The sequence below is a fragment of the Oncorhynchus keta genome, chromosome 17 (assembly GCF_023373465.1).
Source record: "Oncorhynchus keta strain PuntledgeMale-10-30-2019 chromosome 17, Oket_V2, whole genome shotgun sequence".
NCBI lineage: Eukaryota > Metazoa > Chordata > Actinopteri > Salmoniformes > Salmonidae > Oncorhynchus > Oncorhynchus keta.
The window spans coordinates 14,866,838-14,881,863 of NC_068437.1; the positions used below are offsets into that span (position 1 = coordinate 14,866,838).

At 42.6% G+C, this 15,026-nt stretch overlaps 1 protein-coding gene across 1 annotated transcript in view; it reads left to right on the forward strand.

The window, feature by feature from the left end:
- The window catches only part of LOC118396491 (voltage-dependent calcium channel subunit alpha-2/delta-4-like), a 72,471-nt gene that overhangs the window by 24,497 nt on the left and 32,948 nt on the right, over window positions 1–15,026 (forward strand). Inside the window, exons 8-24 of the mRNA XM_035790735.2 lie at window positions 971–1,121; window positions 1,401–1,475; window positions 2,960–3,049; window positions 3,284–3,397; window positions 3,621–3,833; window positions 4,513–4,590; window positions 4,867–5,022; window positions 11,534–11,620; window positions 12,177–12,248; window positions 12,373–12,434; window positions 12,541–12,608; window positions 12,696–12,741; window positions 12,976–13,073; window positions 13,316–13,409; window positions 13,574–13,666; window positions 13,885–14,018; window positions 14,854–14,925. Coding sequence (XP_035646628.2) covers window positions 971–1,121; window positions 1,401–1,475; window positions 2,960–3,049; window positions 3,284–3,397; window positions 3,621–3,833; window positions 4,513–4,590; window positions 4,867–5,022; window positions 11,534–11,620; window positions 12,177–12,248; window positions 12,373–12,434; window positions 12,541–12,608; window positions 12,696–12,741; window positions 12,976–13,073; window positions 13,316–13,409; window positions 13,574–13,666; window positions 13,885–14,018; window positions 14,854–14,925 — 1,703 coding nt within the window. The remainder of the gene's footprint in view (window positions 1–970; window positions 1,122–1,400; window positions 1,476–2,959; window positions 3,050–3,283; window positions 3,398–3,620; window positions 3,834–4,512; window positions 4,591–4,866; window positions 5,023–11,533; window positions 11,621–12,176; window positions 12,249–12,372; window positions 12,435–12,540; window positions 12,609–12,695; window positions 12,742–12,975; window positions 13,074–13,315; window positions 13,410–13,573; window positions 13,667–13,884; window positions 14,019–14,853; window positions 14,926–15,026) is intronic.

A 15,026-nucleotide genomic window follows, 5' to 3' on the forward strand; every position in this document is an offset into this window, starting at 1 on the left:
AATATTGAATTTGACCTTTACTACTAAAAACCCATAGAAACACATTGAATAGCACATTCATAAATAGCAAAATGGACAGTCAAAAAAAGTTTTGAAGTGTCTGTCCTAAATCTAGGAGATGTACACACTACACATATTTAACCCCTTTTTCTGGGTAAGCACAAAACTACCTTCCTACTTCTGTTTTTTTTTTTTACCAATACCGGTTACCTTCAGACATCTCCGGTAGGGGATGTAGAGCAAAACAGAGAACACCATTGTATTCGTGAGAATCTCCCCTTTCCACAGTGGGGTCCCATTAGTTTGCAGCCCAAAAGGTTCGGAAGCTACAGTACCAAACAGAAGATGGCACATTGACGGTACCGCAAAATAACACCGTCATGCTCGTGAGAGTCTTCCCTTTTCCATTGAGTTTTTGGGATGTCTCCATGGTCTGACAAACACCGCTCTAACTGCCAGCTTTCACCACAGATGGGGAAGTGCGTGGATTGAGACTCATCCAACGCAACAAAAAAAACTGATGGATTTTGATGGGGATACTTTTGCTGTGTCATTTAGATTGACACAGCGGGACTCGAGCAGACTTCGGAATTATATATCGATTCACAACTTCTACTTAAAATGTCAAAAGGCACACAAGTTGTGGAATGACCCTGATAGGTTTTAGGTAGCATATGGCTGCCCTCCCTATCTTTCCTCTCAGTTGAAAGGTGTCCTGGGACCTGAGCTGCCCCTGGTTTTCAGATACTGTGGCTGTGATGTTATACAGTGCCTATACTGCAGGCCTAGCTTTATATTTAATTGTCAATTGTTATGTAACGGGTTGTGAATTTTATGGGGAGAGTATTTTCATGAAGCAGTGTAAAAGAGAGATCGAGCCCACTCCCTCTACCACAAAATCTGTAGCGGTGGTAGAACCCTCTCATTCACCATAGAGTTACAGTTCTGTTTCTCTCCCCCTGTCCCCCAGGTATATTCAGGCTGCCACCTCACCAAAGGACATTATCATTGTGGTGGACATCAGTGGCAGTATGAAAGGCTTGAAAATGACCATTGCAAAACACACCATCAACACCATCCTGGACACGCTGGGGGAGAACGACTTTGTCAACGTCATTGCTGTGAGTCAACCCTCCACTCAGCACCAATGGCCATGCACTCTCAAACAGTGTCTTCTGATTTCCGTGGATTGAAATGTGAAAGATTCACCCCCATCCTCAGTTGATCTTTGGTTGACCAAGACAACACCATTACACCATCACACCTATACACGTTACCCTTTATAGCACAATACTGTTGCATTGCATCACTGTTACAGTACACTGTTGCCAGGACTACAGGCTGACTTGACAAGACCGGTGCTAAAGCCAACCCTGCCTTGTCATCTTTTCTCCTCACAGTACACTGACTACGTGCGCTACGTAGAGCCCTGCTTCCAAGGCACTCTGGTGCAGGCTGATTTGGACAACCGTGAGGTAAGTCCATTATCTGCATCAGGTAAACTGTGGACCCAAGCCACGGAGCCCTTACCTCTCAGCAGGGCTCTAGAAACTCAGTGTTCCATTATGACATTACACCCCTATGGAGGGAGAAGAGTGAGTGTCCCCCTTGGCTGCCAGGCATGCTTCTGGGCTAGGTGTGGCATAGTTGGCTCCACCTCTTGGCCTAGGTCCTACTTCTTGCATCAGACCAGTGTGGACCAGAGAGCATTCAGCTGTCACTCACAACAACCATCAGCCTACTGTAGATAATATATAAATATATATATATATATATATACAGTATATTCTGTATGCAGAACACACAATTAGATAGGATACATAATTATAATGTACTGTGTGCATAAAATGTATTGATAAATCACTCCATGCGATTTTAGCTTGCAGGATTTGTGCGTAGGTAGTGCAATGTGTGAGAGGTATAACCTCCTAAAAAAGTTATATTTAATCTGTCAATCAATCACTCTCTGCCCATATACTGTACCATAGCAGTAAACATATATTAAAATGAGTGAAGGCTGGGCAGGCAGTGGGGCAGGCAGGCAGACAGGCAGACAGGCCCGTTGACTTTGCGTTTGGGGCTGATCGGTTTATGGGCAGACACTTTAAACACTTTTAATGTTTTCTGGGTTTTAAATGTGCTCCTACATCCTACAATCAGATATTCTCAGGAACATTTTGGAAGCCTCTGGCACCTTAATGGGTATGACCTCAGGAATGAGGTACGCACTATGGTTACCCTTAGGACCGAGACGAATTACTCTCTCTTGTTAAGGTTAATCATGCCTGTGTAGTTACCAGGTGTGGTAAGTAAACAAATGTACAGTAATACACATTTCCTTATTTGCATTATAATTTTTCCTTAATCAATCAATGAATCAAAAACCATTGGACTAGTGTATTTAATAAAATTGTCACAGAGTGATTAATAGTCAGCAACCAGAGACAGCAAACAGGTCATACTGGCCATAAAAAAACTCCCTTGGTATACAGTCAACTGGACTGGTTTATTTGACCTTACAATGTCTTGTCCTGTCTTGCTCTGTGCTGTCTTGTCCTGTCCTGTGTTGTGCTGTGCTGCATAATTGATAATTATTATTTGACCCTGCTAGTCATCTATGAACATTTGAACATCTTGGCCATGTTCTGTTATAATCTCCACCCTGCACAGTCAAAAGAGGACTGGCCACCCCTCATAGCCTGGTTCCTCTCTAGGTTTCTTCTTAGGTTCTGGCCATTCTAGGGAGTTTTTCCTAGCCACCGTGCTTCTACGTCTGTATTGCTTTCTGTTTGGGGTTTTAGGCTGGGTTTCTGTCAACACTTTGTGACATCAGCTGATGTTCAGCTGATGTAAGAAGTTCTTAATAAATCAATTTGATTGATTGATAATTGTCCGTACTTCACGTTGCATTCTCACCATAAAAAGTGCTGACTCTCTCTCTCTCTCTTTCACTATCCAGCATTTTAAGGTGCTGGTGGACGACCTGCATGTGAAGGGAGAGGGTAAAGTTGCGAAGGCCATGAAGGAATCGTTCAAAATCTTGAACGAGGTTTGCCTCCAGCACACACACACACACACACACACACACACACACACACACACACACACACACACACACACACACACACACACACACACACACACACACACACACACACACACACACACACACACACACACACACACACAATCACATACATAACAACCCCCCACACAAACATACTTCCACACAAATGCTATTGGCCCAGTATCAGTTCTTCCTCTGTGTGGTGCTTCCTCCCAGGCAGCGACCAAGGGCCAAGGCAGCCTGTGCAACCAGGCCATCATGCTGATCACAGATGGAGCCATGGAGGACTTCAAGGACGTGTTTGAAGAGTTCAACTGGCCTGATCGCAGGGTACTGTAGGGCAAAACTACTATTTACTCTATATGAACACACCCACGTGACCTACAGAAATACCTATTTGCAGTACTCTACTTCTCTATTTCCCTACTGACCCAGAAAAGCTAGATCTATAATAGAGGGCATTACTCTAACGGCCTTTACAATGTAACCTGTTCAGTATTTACTCAATGAACTTACTGAATTGGACATCAGTCTCCAATACTGTCTCTTTCAGGTGCGGCTCTTCACTTACCTTATAGGCAGAGAGATGACCTTTGCAGACAACACCAAGTGGATAGCCTGCAACAATAAGGGTTACTACACACACATCTCCACTCTGGCTGACGTACAGGAGAATGTCATGGAGTACCTTCATGTCTTGAGTCGACCAATGGTCATCAATCACAATCATGACATCATCTGGACGGAGGCCTACATGGACTCTGTGGTGAGTACGGCAGCTGTACTTACCCAGTGTGCTTTGCCTAATAACTACTGTATTTCCCACAGAACTGCACTTTTTTGTGCTTCAAAGGCAAAGCATTGTTGTTGCATTTGATTTAACCTCATGATAGTCACCTCACATTGTCCTGTTTGAAAGTCAACTGTCTGCTGTATTCTCATGGGTGCTGCCAGTTACAGTACATTCGTTTATTCATTCTGTGTACCTGTGTTGTTCATGAGTCCTCCCTATGTGTGCCTTCTGTCCTGCTACTGCGCTCATTCTCTCACCTCACCGCACCTCTTTCACCGGACCTGATACTCACTCACTCACTCACTCACTCACTCACTCACTCACTCACTCACTCACTCACTCACTCACTCACTCACTCACTCACACTGACAGCTGCCCAATACGAAGGAGGGAAAAGAGACCTGCCACTGTGGGAAATACAGCCTGTCTAATAGTGAAGCTCTTGCAGTGCAGTCTTTGTGATAATATTGAATGCATTCTCCCAAGCTTAAGATAGGCCACCAACAACTGCAACTATATGGCACCCTCTAGTGCAGCGATTTGTTATTGCAGGTATTAGTAGTGAACATGTAGTAGTAGTACCAGGACCAGCATCTCTTTGATTTGGTTTAGGATTAACAAAAGATCATTAATGTTGCCATTTCTCCTTCAGCTCTTTGCCACAAAGGCTCAAAGTTTACTTCTCATGACCTCCGTGGCAATGCCTGTCTTCAGCAAGAAGAAAGAGACGGTCAGTGGACTAAAAAGTTTTTCTAGAATTCAAATGTATTTTAAACGTTAAATCAAAGTAACAACAGTATCATTTGTCATTGTAGTCTCATGCACCAGACACTTGTTCCCCAATAGCCTTTACTGTTGTAAAGTACAGCTATAAAATGTTGTTACATGTTTGAACCGGATTAAGCAGCTCTCTGTGTGTACCATACAGCAGTGTTGCAGTGAGACTTTGCAGTAGTTGTTGGCATTACGAGTGTTATAAATCCATCTCTTGCCCTTTCTCCTCCAGCTGTCTCATGGGATTCTGCTGGGTGTGGTGGGTTCTGACATCCCTCTGCTGGAGGTCATGAAGCTGGCTCCCAGATATAGGCTGGGTCCACATGGTTACGCCTTCCTCATCACCAACAACGGTTACATCCTGGCACACCCTGACCTGCGACCTCTTGTGAGTTCAGCTGCTGTAGAGCTTGTTTCTGACTATAGTCACTACTATAGTATTACAGTCACTACTAAAGTCCATATATCTACGACTATAGACATGACTATGGGAATGGGAAAGACACTTCATTGAGCAGTATTTTTATTTTACCTTTATTTAACCAGGCAAGTCAGTTAAGAACATATTCTTATTTTCAATGACGGCCTGGGAACAGTGGGTTAACTGCCTGTTCAGGGGCAGAACGACAGATTTGTACCTTGTCAGCTCGGGGGTTTGAACTCGCAACCTTCCGGTTACTAGTCCAACACTCTAACCACTAGGCTACGCTGCCGCCCCATAATATATATAATATATAATGCGAGAGGGTCAACTCCGCAACATCCTGAAACATGCAATGGCCAATAGCATTCACATGAGCACACACTTCAAACATGCAACCTTATTAAAAGCACATATAGGATGTTTTTCCCAAACATATCCAGTGGAACATAGCACTCACATAAACACTTATATCTGTATTATGATATAAGTGTATAAGATGTAACTCCTAAACCCTCCTCATCCTCCTCCTGAACACTCTCTCTCCACCTGTCTCCATTGTTTTACACAGAACTCTTGGTTACAGAACATATTGACAATAGAGTTGATGAACGGTGCCACCATGAGCAACACCATCATTGTGACATGCAGGATACTCCCTTGCTGACGGAAAGGGAAATGACACAGTTTGCTCTTGTAGTAGTACACAGGATACACGGTAGCTACTACAGTTGAATAATAGCCTTTTTGCCCAAAATGTCATTTTCGTTTCTCCAAAGCTTTTTACTATGATTCTTCAATTAATCTCTCTTTGTTTCATAGTATAGTTTGTTCTTCTTTATATTCAGTTTAGTCACATGATTTCTCAATTTGCAGTACGTTTGCCAATCAGTTGTGCAACCAGACTTATTTGCCATTCCTTTTGCCTCATCCCTCTCAGCCATACAATATTTCAATTTCCTCATCAATCATTGGGGACAGTCATTTTATTAATGGGTGCATGCTTATTAGTAACTGGTATAAGCAATTTCATATACGTGTCAAGTGCTGTATCTGGTTGCTTCTCATAACACACCACATATCAACAAATATTCTTTACATCAACAACATAGGAATCACTAGAAAACGCATTGTATGACCTGTGTTACACCATATTAGGCCCAGCCTTTGGAACTTTAGTTTTCCTAGATATGGCTACTACAGTGGCAAGAAAAATGATGTGAACCCTTTTGAAATACCTGGATGTCTGCATAAATTGGTCATCAAATTGGATTTGATCTTCATCTAGGTCACAACAATAGACAAACAGTCTGCAGTTTCTGTAGTTTCTGAATCAGACCTGCACAACGACCAAGAGGAATTTTGGACCATTCCTCTTTAAAAAACTGTTTCAATACAGCAATATTCTTGGGATGTCTGGTGTGAACCGCTCTCTTGATGTCATCACACAGCATCTCAATAGGGTTGAGGTCAGGACTCTGACTGGGCCACCACAGAAGGCGTATTTTATTCTGTTGAAGCCATTCTGTTGTTGATTTACTTCGGTGTTTTGGGTCGTTGTCCTGTTGCATCACCCAACTTCTGTTGAGCTTCAATTGGAGGACAGATAGCTTAACATTCTCCTGCAAAATGTTTTCATAAACTTGGCAATTCATTTTCCATCGATGATAGCAAGCTGTCTATGCCCTGAGGTAGCAAAGCACCCCCAAACCATGATGCTTCCTCCACTATACTTTACAGTTGGGATGAGGTTTTGATGTTGGTGTGCTGTGCCTTTTTTTCTCCATATATAGTGTTGCGTGTTCCTTCCAAACAACTCAACTGTAGTTTCATCTGTCCACAGAATATTTTGCCAGTAGCACTGTGGAACATCCAGGTGCACTTATGCAAACTTCAGACATGTTTATTTTCGGACAGCAGAGACTTCTTCCGTGGTGTCCTCCCATGAACACCATTCTTGTTTAGTATTTTAAATATCGTAGACTCGTCAACAGAGATGTTAGGATGTTCCAGAGATTTCTTTAAGTCTTCAGCCAACACAGATTCTTCTTAACCTCATTGAGCATTCTGCACTGTGCTCTTGCAGTCATCTTTGCAGGACGGCCACTCCTAGGGAGAGTAGCGATAGTGCTGAACTTTCTCCATTTGCATACAATTTGTCTAAACGTGGACTGATGAACATCAATGCTTTTAGAGATACTTTTGTCACCCTTCCAGCTTTATGCAAGTCATCAATTCTTAATCTTATGTCTTCTGAGATCTCTTTTGTTCAAGGCGTGATTCACATCAGGCAATGCTTCTTGTGAATAGCAAACTCAAATTTTGTGAGTGTTTTTTATAGGACAAGGCAGCCTAACCAACATCTCCAATCTCATCTCATTGATTTGACTCCAGGTTAGCCGACTCCTGACTCCAATTAGCTTTTGGAGAAGTCATTAGCCTAGGGGGTCACATACTTTTTCCAACCTACACTGTGAATGTTTAAATGATGTATTCAACATAGACACGAAAATGCCTTTGGCATTTCTGTCTTTCTATAGATGGTATAACCATGTATTGATACCACTGTATCATAAAAGCTATGATCTAAGTGAGTTTCAGAGATTGTCAGAATATGAATGTAATCTGTTATTAGCAAATTATTGATTTTATGAACCTTGTTTCTTAAGCTACATATGTTAACTTGGGCTGTTTTTTAGCACTTTTCTGGGATGCTTCATTGTTTTCATTGCTTTACTGGGGAGATTAGCAGAAGTAGACATGCGCATGTTATTGATGTTAGTGCAGGGTGAGCTGCACAAAGCGGACTGATTACTGCATACAATAGCTGTAGGATCAGCTGAGGTATTCAGGGCAGTTAGAGGGACCTACATTAGACTACTTACATTGTGTTTTCCAACGCCTCTGTGATAATATGTAATAATATGTAACAACCAGCATATGTAACAACGCAGTTCGCACTGCGATGCAGTGTCTTAGGCCGCTAAGCCACTCGGGAGGCTCCTTCCAGAAAGTTTTTAATGCTTATCAATTGCCTTGCACAACGTATCAAAATACTGAAATACTACACAGGACTTCATTTAAATGTTAATTGTATTTTTTGATCAATAAATTATGAAATGTTAATTATATAAAACAGCCCATGTAATCATTTGCCAGAGAGTAGCCCCAATTGGCCCGAGCCCCAAGTAATACATTTGGGCCAGATAACTTTCACCGGAATCGTCCCAAACTCAATCCCCGCATCCTAGCCATAAGTAATACTGACAAAGGCGGCCTACACTCGGGCCACATGATGTCGGCCGAGTCTGACTCTCAGCCGAGTGCCCCCCGACTCTCAGCCGGAATCGGCCCAGATCCACCGTTACTAGCTAGGACCCCCAAAAATCATAGTACGTTGGAACAGAAGAGCATACAACACAGGGAATGCTGTAATAATGCTGTAATAATGCTGTAATAATGCTGTAATAATGCTGTAATAATGCTGTAATAAAGCCAACAGATTAAGGTGTAGGACGACTGCCAGAAACACTCTTTAAGTCTCATCAATCCAATGAGTAGGCAGCTGTTTATCGCCCGAGTGAGGAGAAGTAGAATGAAAAGAATCAGAAAGAAAAAGGTTTTCCCTTCAACGATGTGCCAGAAAAAAAGATGTAGAAAGAGTATGCAGTACTGTTGAGCGTTGTTGAAGTGTCTCCAGTCCTCAGACTCAGCAGATGTATCTTCTACGACTTACTCCATGTATGCAGCCCTTTGGTGGGAGGTCATTCAACAGTGATTGATGAACTAAAACACATTCAACATCAATTCTTATCAATCCATGTCTGCTCAAAGGAAATGCATGTTCAGCTCAGCCTGGTCCCAGATCGGTCCGTGCTCTTCCCAGCTCCATCAATCATCATGGTCAATGGACCTGCTCAAACCGTCCAAACAGTTTAACCTCACGACAATCTCAGGGCTTTATTTTCAGCTGGCGTTAAGCCAGTGCAAGTGTCAAACGCACACTCCTTGGCAATTTCCTCTGGCGCTCGGCTATTTCCGATCACTTGTGCCAGGATTGGTAATTGACCTGTCTTGTAGGAGCTCTCTTGCGCTGAGGTGGGAGGAGTGGCAATATCTGATGTGTGTCGCTATGAAACGTGCACCAAATTACCAATGTCAGGCTGTGCTGGTGGACCAACCAATACCTGGTCTTAGAGGTTACATGACTGGTTATGGCATGGATTTTGACAGAGGACGCACAGCCTATCCAGACATGATACACACTGCCCATATGTGCATGGAACAATAGAGATGTGCTTTCTGTACCCATTAAGCTTGTATTTAGAAACATTAAAAAAAATGTTACCCAATTAGTTTTAATTGATTCAAAACCAAGCATAGCCTCCCCTCCTGTTTTAGTCCTGCCCAATGCATTCGCCAAGTAGTCAAGTCTATCGATAAAGGGTCCACTTTCAAACAAATCTCAATCGACAAAGCTGTGTTAGACGTTTGGGAGCATCAGAGATGTGTGCGGACATCCCCTTTAAATCTGAAGGCTTACATTATTTAAGCCAGCTACTGTCATTATTTTGGATGTACATAAAACCACTCATGTAGGCTACATGTCCATATGCTCATCATGGAACGAGCGATGAGCTGATGCATGTGACCCTATTTAGAAACATTTAAGTTATTTTCCTGTATCCGTTGCTTGTTTCCCCTTTCATGTGATCAAAACAAAACAAAACAAGCCTTCAGTAGGCTACCCTTACCCTATTATAATGAAAGCTGTTTCAACAGCAATGTGTCAGGTGTATTTCTTGTCCTGGCCATGCATTAGCAAAGGAGCCTAACCATGAAAGGTTTCTAAATTAGGCTTTTGCCGTCTTGCTTTTGCATTATTCACAATTCACATAGGCCTACCTGCAGTGCACACTCCATTTGGCTTGTATCCATCCCCATTTCCAAAGAGCGCCTCTTGTCAGGTTACAAAGATGCGCTCCACCAAACACATTTCAATTATTCAGTCATTTAACGCCATATCAACGGTAGGCTTAGGATATTTCTTGCTTATTGAGAACGTTCCTCGCACGGACAATACCATTTATGGGAACCTAGACTTTTTTATTTGAGGAGCAGGGCAGTGCTTCGACATGCCTATACTCATTGGAGCCAATTTCAACTATGTTGACTGTCAACACTCCAAACATATTGAGCAAACACTGGATGTATTTTATATTTATATATTGTTATTACTCGTTACTGTAACCTATGCTATTTAATAAACCGTAGTATAATAAACTGTAGTATAATGGACTCAATCAGACTATTCCCTGCCCCCAGCTGAATTAGAGTTGATGACAATGAAAATTCCGTCAATAACCTACCGAACTTGAGACAACAGCATGCATTATTAAGCCAAGAAACGCATTGATTGGTCAGTGAGTGGCCAAACCCTCTCATACCTCCAATAAATGTTTTCATCAAAACCCAGCCCTTTCGCGCCACCGCCAGGTGTTGAGCTCATAATTCCCGCTGTGAAAAGAGCAAAAATATTTCTGACTCCCCCAGACGTATAGTGGGAGTACATTTCTTTACTTCATTTGAGTTGTAAGGGTGTAAAGCCTTACTTCAATATTTCTTAACATTTCTGGTGGTTTGCAATGTGATATCCAATCTCTGTTGGAAGCCAAATTGCAGGAGATATCCCGCAGGTTCAAATCAACCTGCAACAGAGCATGCTGAGAAATATGACAATGAGGCCCCTCCCACATCTTTGGTTAACTCTATAGATGCAACTCCCTGTCTCTGGTTACTCCACATGAAGTTAAAAGTACTGCATCCCAATGAACTCCAGTTATCAACACCAGGGAGCGTATCACTCTCTCGAGGGTTAAAATAACTCCCAGTAGAGTCAATTTAACCCTAATTCATTTAACACTGATTTCAACTATCTGTGATTTAGGTCTCTGCTCAGCTTTACAGATTCCACGACAGAAATGAAAAGGTAATTTCCGTTTGAGCTGACATATGGAGCGTTTACTGTGAATGTAGTCTCCACTAAAGCAAGAACATTGCCTTTTCGATTTCAATCATGCCGTAAAGCTGAACATCCGTGATGCGGATTGAATAGAGCCCTTACTGTGTAGAAAATAGTTTTGCAACAGGTAATGAAAACAAGCCTTTCTTATTTGTCAGCTTCAGCTTCAGCTTGTCCCTCTCAGGCAACAATGAGATGCAATTCTGGGTGGCAAGGTTAAGTGGTCAATAACATGCCTACTTGTTTCATTTGGAGCAGGTGGTTGTCATGGAGCCTTTGGATTCAGGATACCATGTCACAGAGATGCCCATTAAACACATTTGGCCTAAGTGATCCTCTCATCTTACAGAACACACACACACATGCAGACAGCTGTACATACAGACACATATCTGTCCTCTTCTTGATCTTTTCCCCCATATTGTCTTCCTCATCTTCTCCTCTCCTGTCCCGCAGTATAAAGATGGTAAGAAGCTGAAGCCCAAGCCCAACTACAACAGTGTGGACCTGGCTGAGGTGGAGTGGGAGGACATAGATGAGACAGTGAGTAATAGCAGTAATAATAATACATAGATCTTCTATAGCGCTTTTCTAACAACCCAAAGAAGCTTTAGAATAAACGAAAACGATAAATGAGTGAGTCTGGGTATAAAACAGGAAGGAAACACGGAATACACATGTACAGGGGCGGGCTTAGCGATTTGGGTGACTGTTTAAAAATTCCGTTAATGGGATTTTTCCCAGGGATATTACCTGCAATGATCATCGAAAAGATTTATTCTATGTACGATTTTAATTTCAGGTTATTTTTAACTACAGCCTATATGAAGTTGTTCTTAATACATTTGCATTAAAAATCAGTCGGTGGCGTCGTTTCATTTGATACCTCTGAAACATAGCAAGGTTCGCCCTTGCACATATACTGTACATACTACATCACATTATTCACTGACAACACAAGTAATATTGTCAATACAGTAGAACACCTGTACCTCATTCTAGGTATGAATGTATTGTTCTGGGCTTTAACTGTGCTGGTAAGGCAAGTGAACACAAGTTCAACAGAGATTGTGTTCATTAATGTGTCTGTTCTTTCCAGCTAAGGACAGCCATGGTGAAAGGGGAGACAGGCACTCTGTCCTTAAATGTGAGAGCATCAGTAGACAAAGCGGTAAGTGAGACCTCGTGTGTGTGGGGAGATTAAACGTGGCTCAGTAGTTTATGTAAAAACGATTCAATAATGTTGATTGTAACAACTGTCTCACAATGCATTTCAAATGTTTTATTTACAACAGAAAAGGCCTATGTTCTTAACAAATGACTATTTCTACACAACCATCAACGACACCCCATTCAGGTAAATGTGATACTAGGTTAGTGAGTGTGGAATGTTGGCCTATTAGATTGAATGAAGTCATTGAACATCTCACTCCACATTGTGCCTTATGTATTTCCCTCCACAGTTTTGGTATGGTGCTGACCAGGGGTCACGGACAGCTGATGTTCATGGGGACGGTCTCTGTGGAAGAGGGTAAGTGCCATTGGCCACTCTCTCTGCCACTCATCTACTGCAGAACAATCTGGTTTATTGACTGGTTATCATCCAATCTCCTCTCAGGCCTGCATGACCTGACGTCCCCTGATCTATCCATAGCCGCTGAGTGGTAAGCATAGATAAATAAATGAAAATTGGAAAATAATATTATATATTACAGAATGTTGGAGTGTAACGCTTAATTGATTGAATTGTAATAATCTAAATCAATGGGTATTGAACTCTAATACTCTAAATGATAGAGTATTGGACTGTAAAACTTAATTGGCCTTTAATGGCCCTTGGACTTAATAGAGTGAAAACCCCTCATCCATTCAGGGTGTACTGTATCCTTTCTGTTCAGGACATACTGTGAGACAGACATTGACCCTCACCACCGCAAATACTCTCAGCTCCAGGCTGTCATTCGCTACCTGCAGGGGAAGGAGCCTGACCTGGAGTGTGAGTACTGTCTCTACAACCTGCTCCATCCTCCAAAGACAACCATTTATTCAACGCTAACCCCAATGCGAATGTTACCCTAACCCTAAATCCAAACCTTTTTTTGGGGACCCACAGGAAGACTAGCGGTTGAGAGGGCATCGGCCAATGGGGATAATAAAGACTATTATTAAGACGAATAAACAAATATAATATCAGGCAGATGTCCGGTTTGATGTTGACTGAGTGTCTGTGACTTCCAGGTGACGAGGTGCTGCTGCAGCAGACCCTGTTTGATGCTGTGGTGACAGCCCCCTTAGAAGCCTACTGGCAGGCAATAATGCTCAATGCATCTGGGTAAGACTACAGAATTATTATTTTCACAAATGTCATTTTATGTTAGCTAGTACTTGTTTGTGTGTGTGTTGTGTGTTTGCGTGTGAGCATGAGTATGTGCATATGTGTGTGCATGTGTGTTCAAGTGCATTAAAAGACCCATCTGTGTATTTGTGTATGTTCAGGATGGAGGCGGGTGTGGAGACAGCCTTCCTGGGAACTCGCTCTGGCATCATCCGGCTGACCAGATACACCGGCATGGAGACCAGGGTCGCCAAGTGAGTCAAACAACCTACATTAGCCCTACATTATATTATACGTTCACTGTGTCCTTTGAGCCCATATTCATTAGCACCAAATTAAAGAAACAGGAAGGCACTACCTGAACTTGCCCAATAAGAAACCATGTTTTTTTGCGTTGCAAAACATTTTGCTACACTGTGCACTAATGAATACGAACAAGGAATTTGATCTCTCTTAACTTCCTGCTCCATAGGAAGTTCCTGACTCCAGCGGATAAGGACAACCTGTTCACCATGGACCACTTCCCTCTGTGGTACCGTCTGGCCATGGAGAACCCTCCCGGAAGATTCCTCTACTACATGCCGGTGGAGGACAACGACAAGACAGGTACTGTAGGCTTACCATGTGATCCATGGTTGAGTTCAATTCCTAGCCTGGTCACACATCTGTTTGTGCTGTCTTACCAACCCTTGTCGTGACAATGGCCATAGGTGTCGGTAAGCCGACCTGGCACCAGTCTAGTGAATTCTGTCTTCTACCCAGTCAATTTAGGAATTGAGTGGAATCACTATTGAGAAATGTCATAATCAAACCCAAACTGGCAGGAATTTTAGCTGAATTGGCTCTAACTCTAATATACAGACATACAATAGGTCAGAGGTTAACTTGCGTACCACGGGCCCACAGGCTCTTGCATAAGTAAAATCAGGACTATGCCTCTACTGCCATTCATTCTCATTAGACTGGTTTGGATTTCTCCCTGACCAATATGGCTGCCATTTCCCACCCCTTCTGGAACTTCAAGGGTTTATGACATAGACCCTCTAGTGATTTAATAGAATCTCTATGGTTCCCCTCACCACTTCCCCAGATAGGATATGAACATGTCATAAGCCGTGTAAAAAAAATATTTTAAAAACAATTGCAGGAAATTAACTGTAAAACTGCTAAATGTTCTCTCGGCCTCATGGAAACATGGTAGAATAGCAGGAAATCAGCTTTAAAAATGCTAAATTCTCTAAGCCTCATTGCAAAATGTGTAGAATAGCATGATTTTAGATGTAAAACGGCACATTTTTCTATTTGCTCCATGGCAAAATGTGTACAATTGTAAGAAGCTAGCTGGGTTGGAGGGGGGTTTCTCGGACCTGGGGGGTCCACGATACTGCAGTATGCCACTGCAGAGGTGGTGTGAGACTGATGGTTGATTCTGTTGTGACAGGGGCGTCGAAGTATGTCATAGCTGTCACAGCTGTGACTGTGTCATCGGGAGGCAAGACAGCCATGGCTGGAGGTAAGCTTCTGCTGTCTTTTACTCTCTCTGAAATGTCTGGCTCCTTTTCACAACTGCTGGAGGCGTTGATGCATCGTGTGGCTTCTATGTGTACTGAAGTG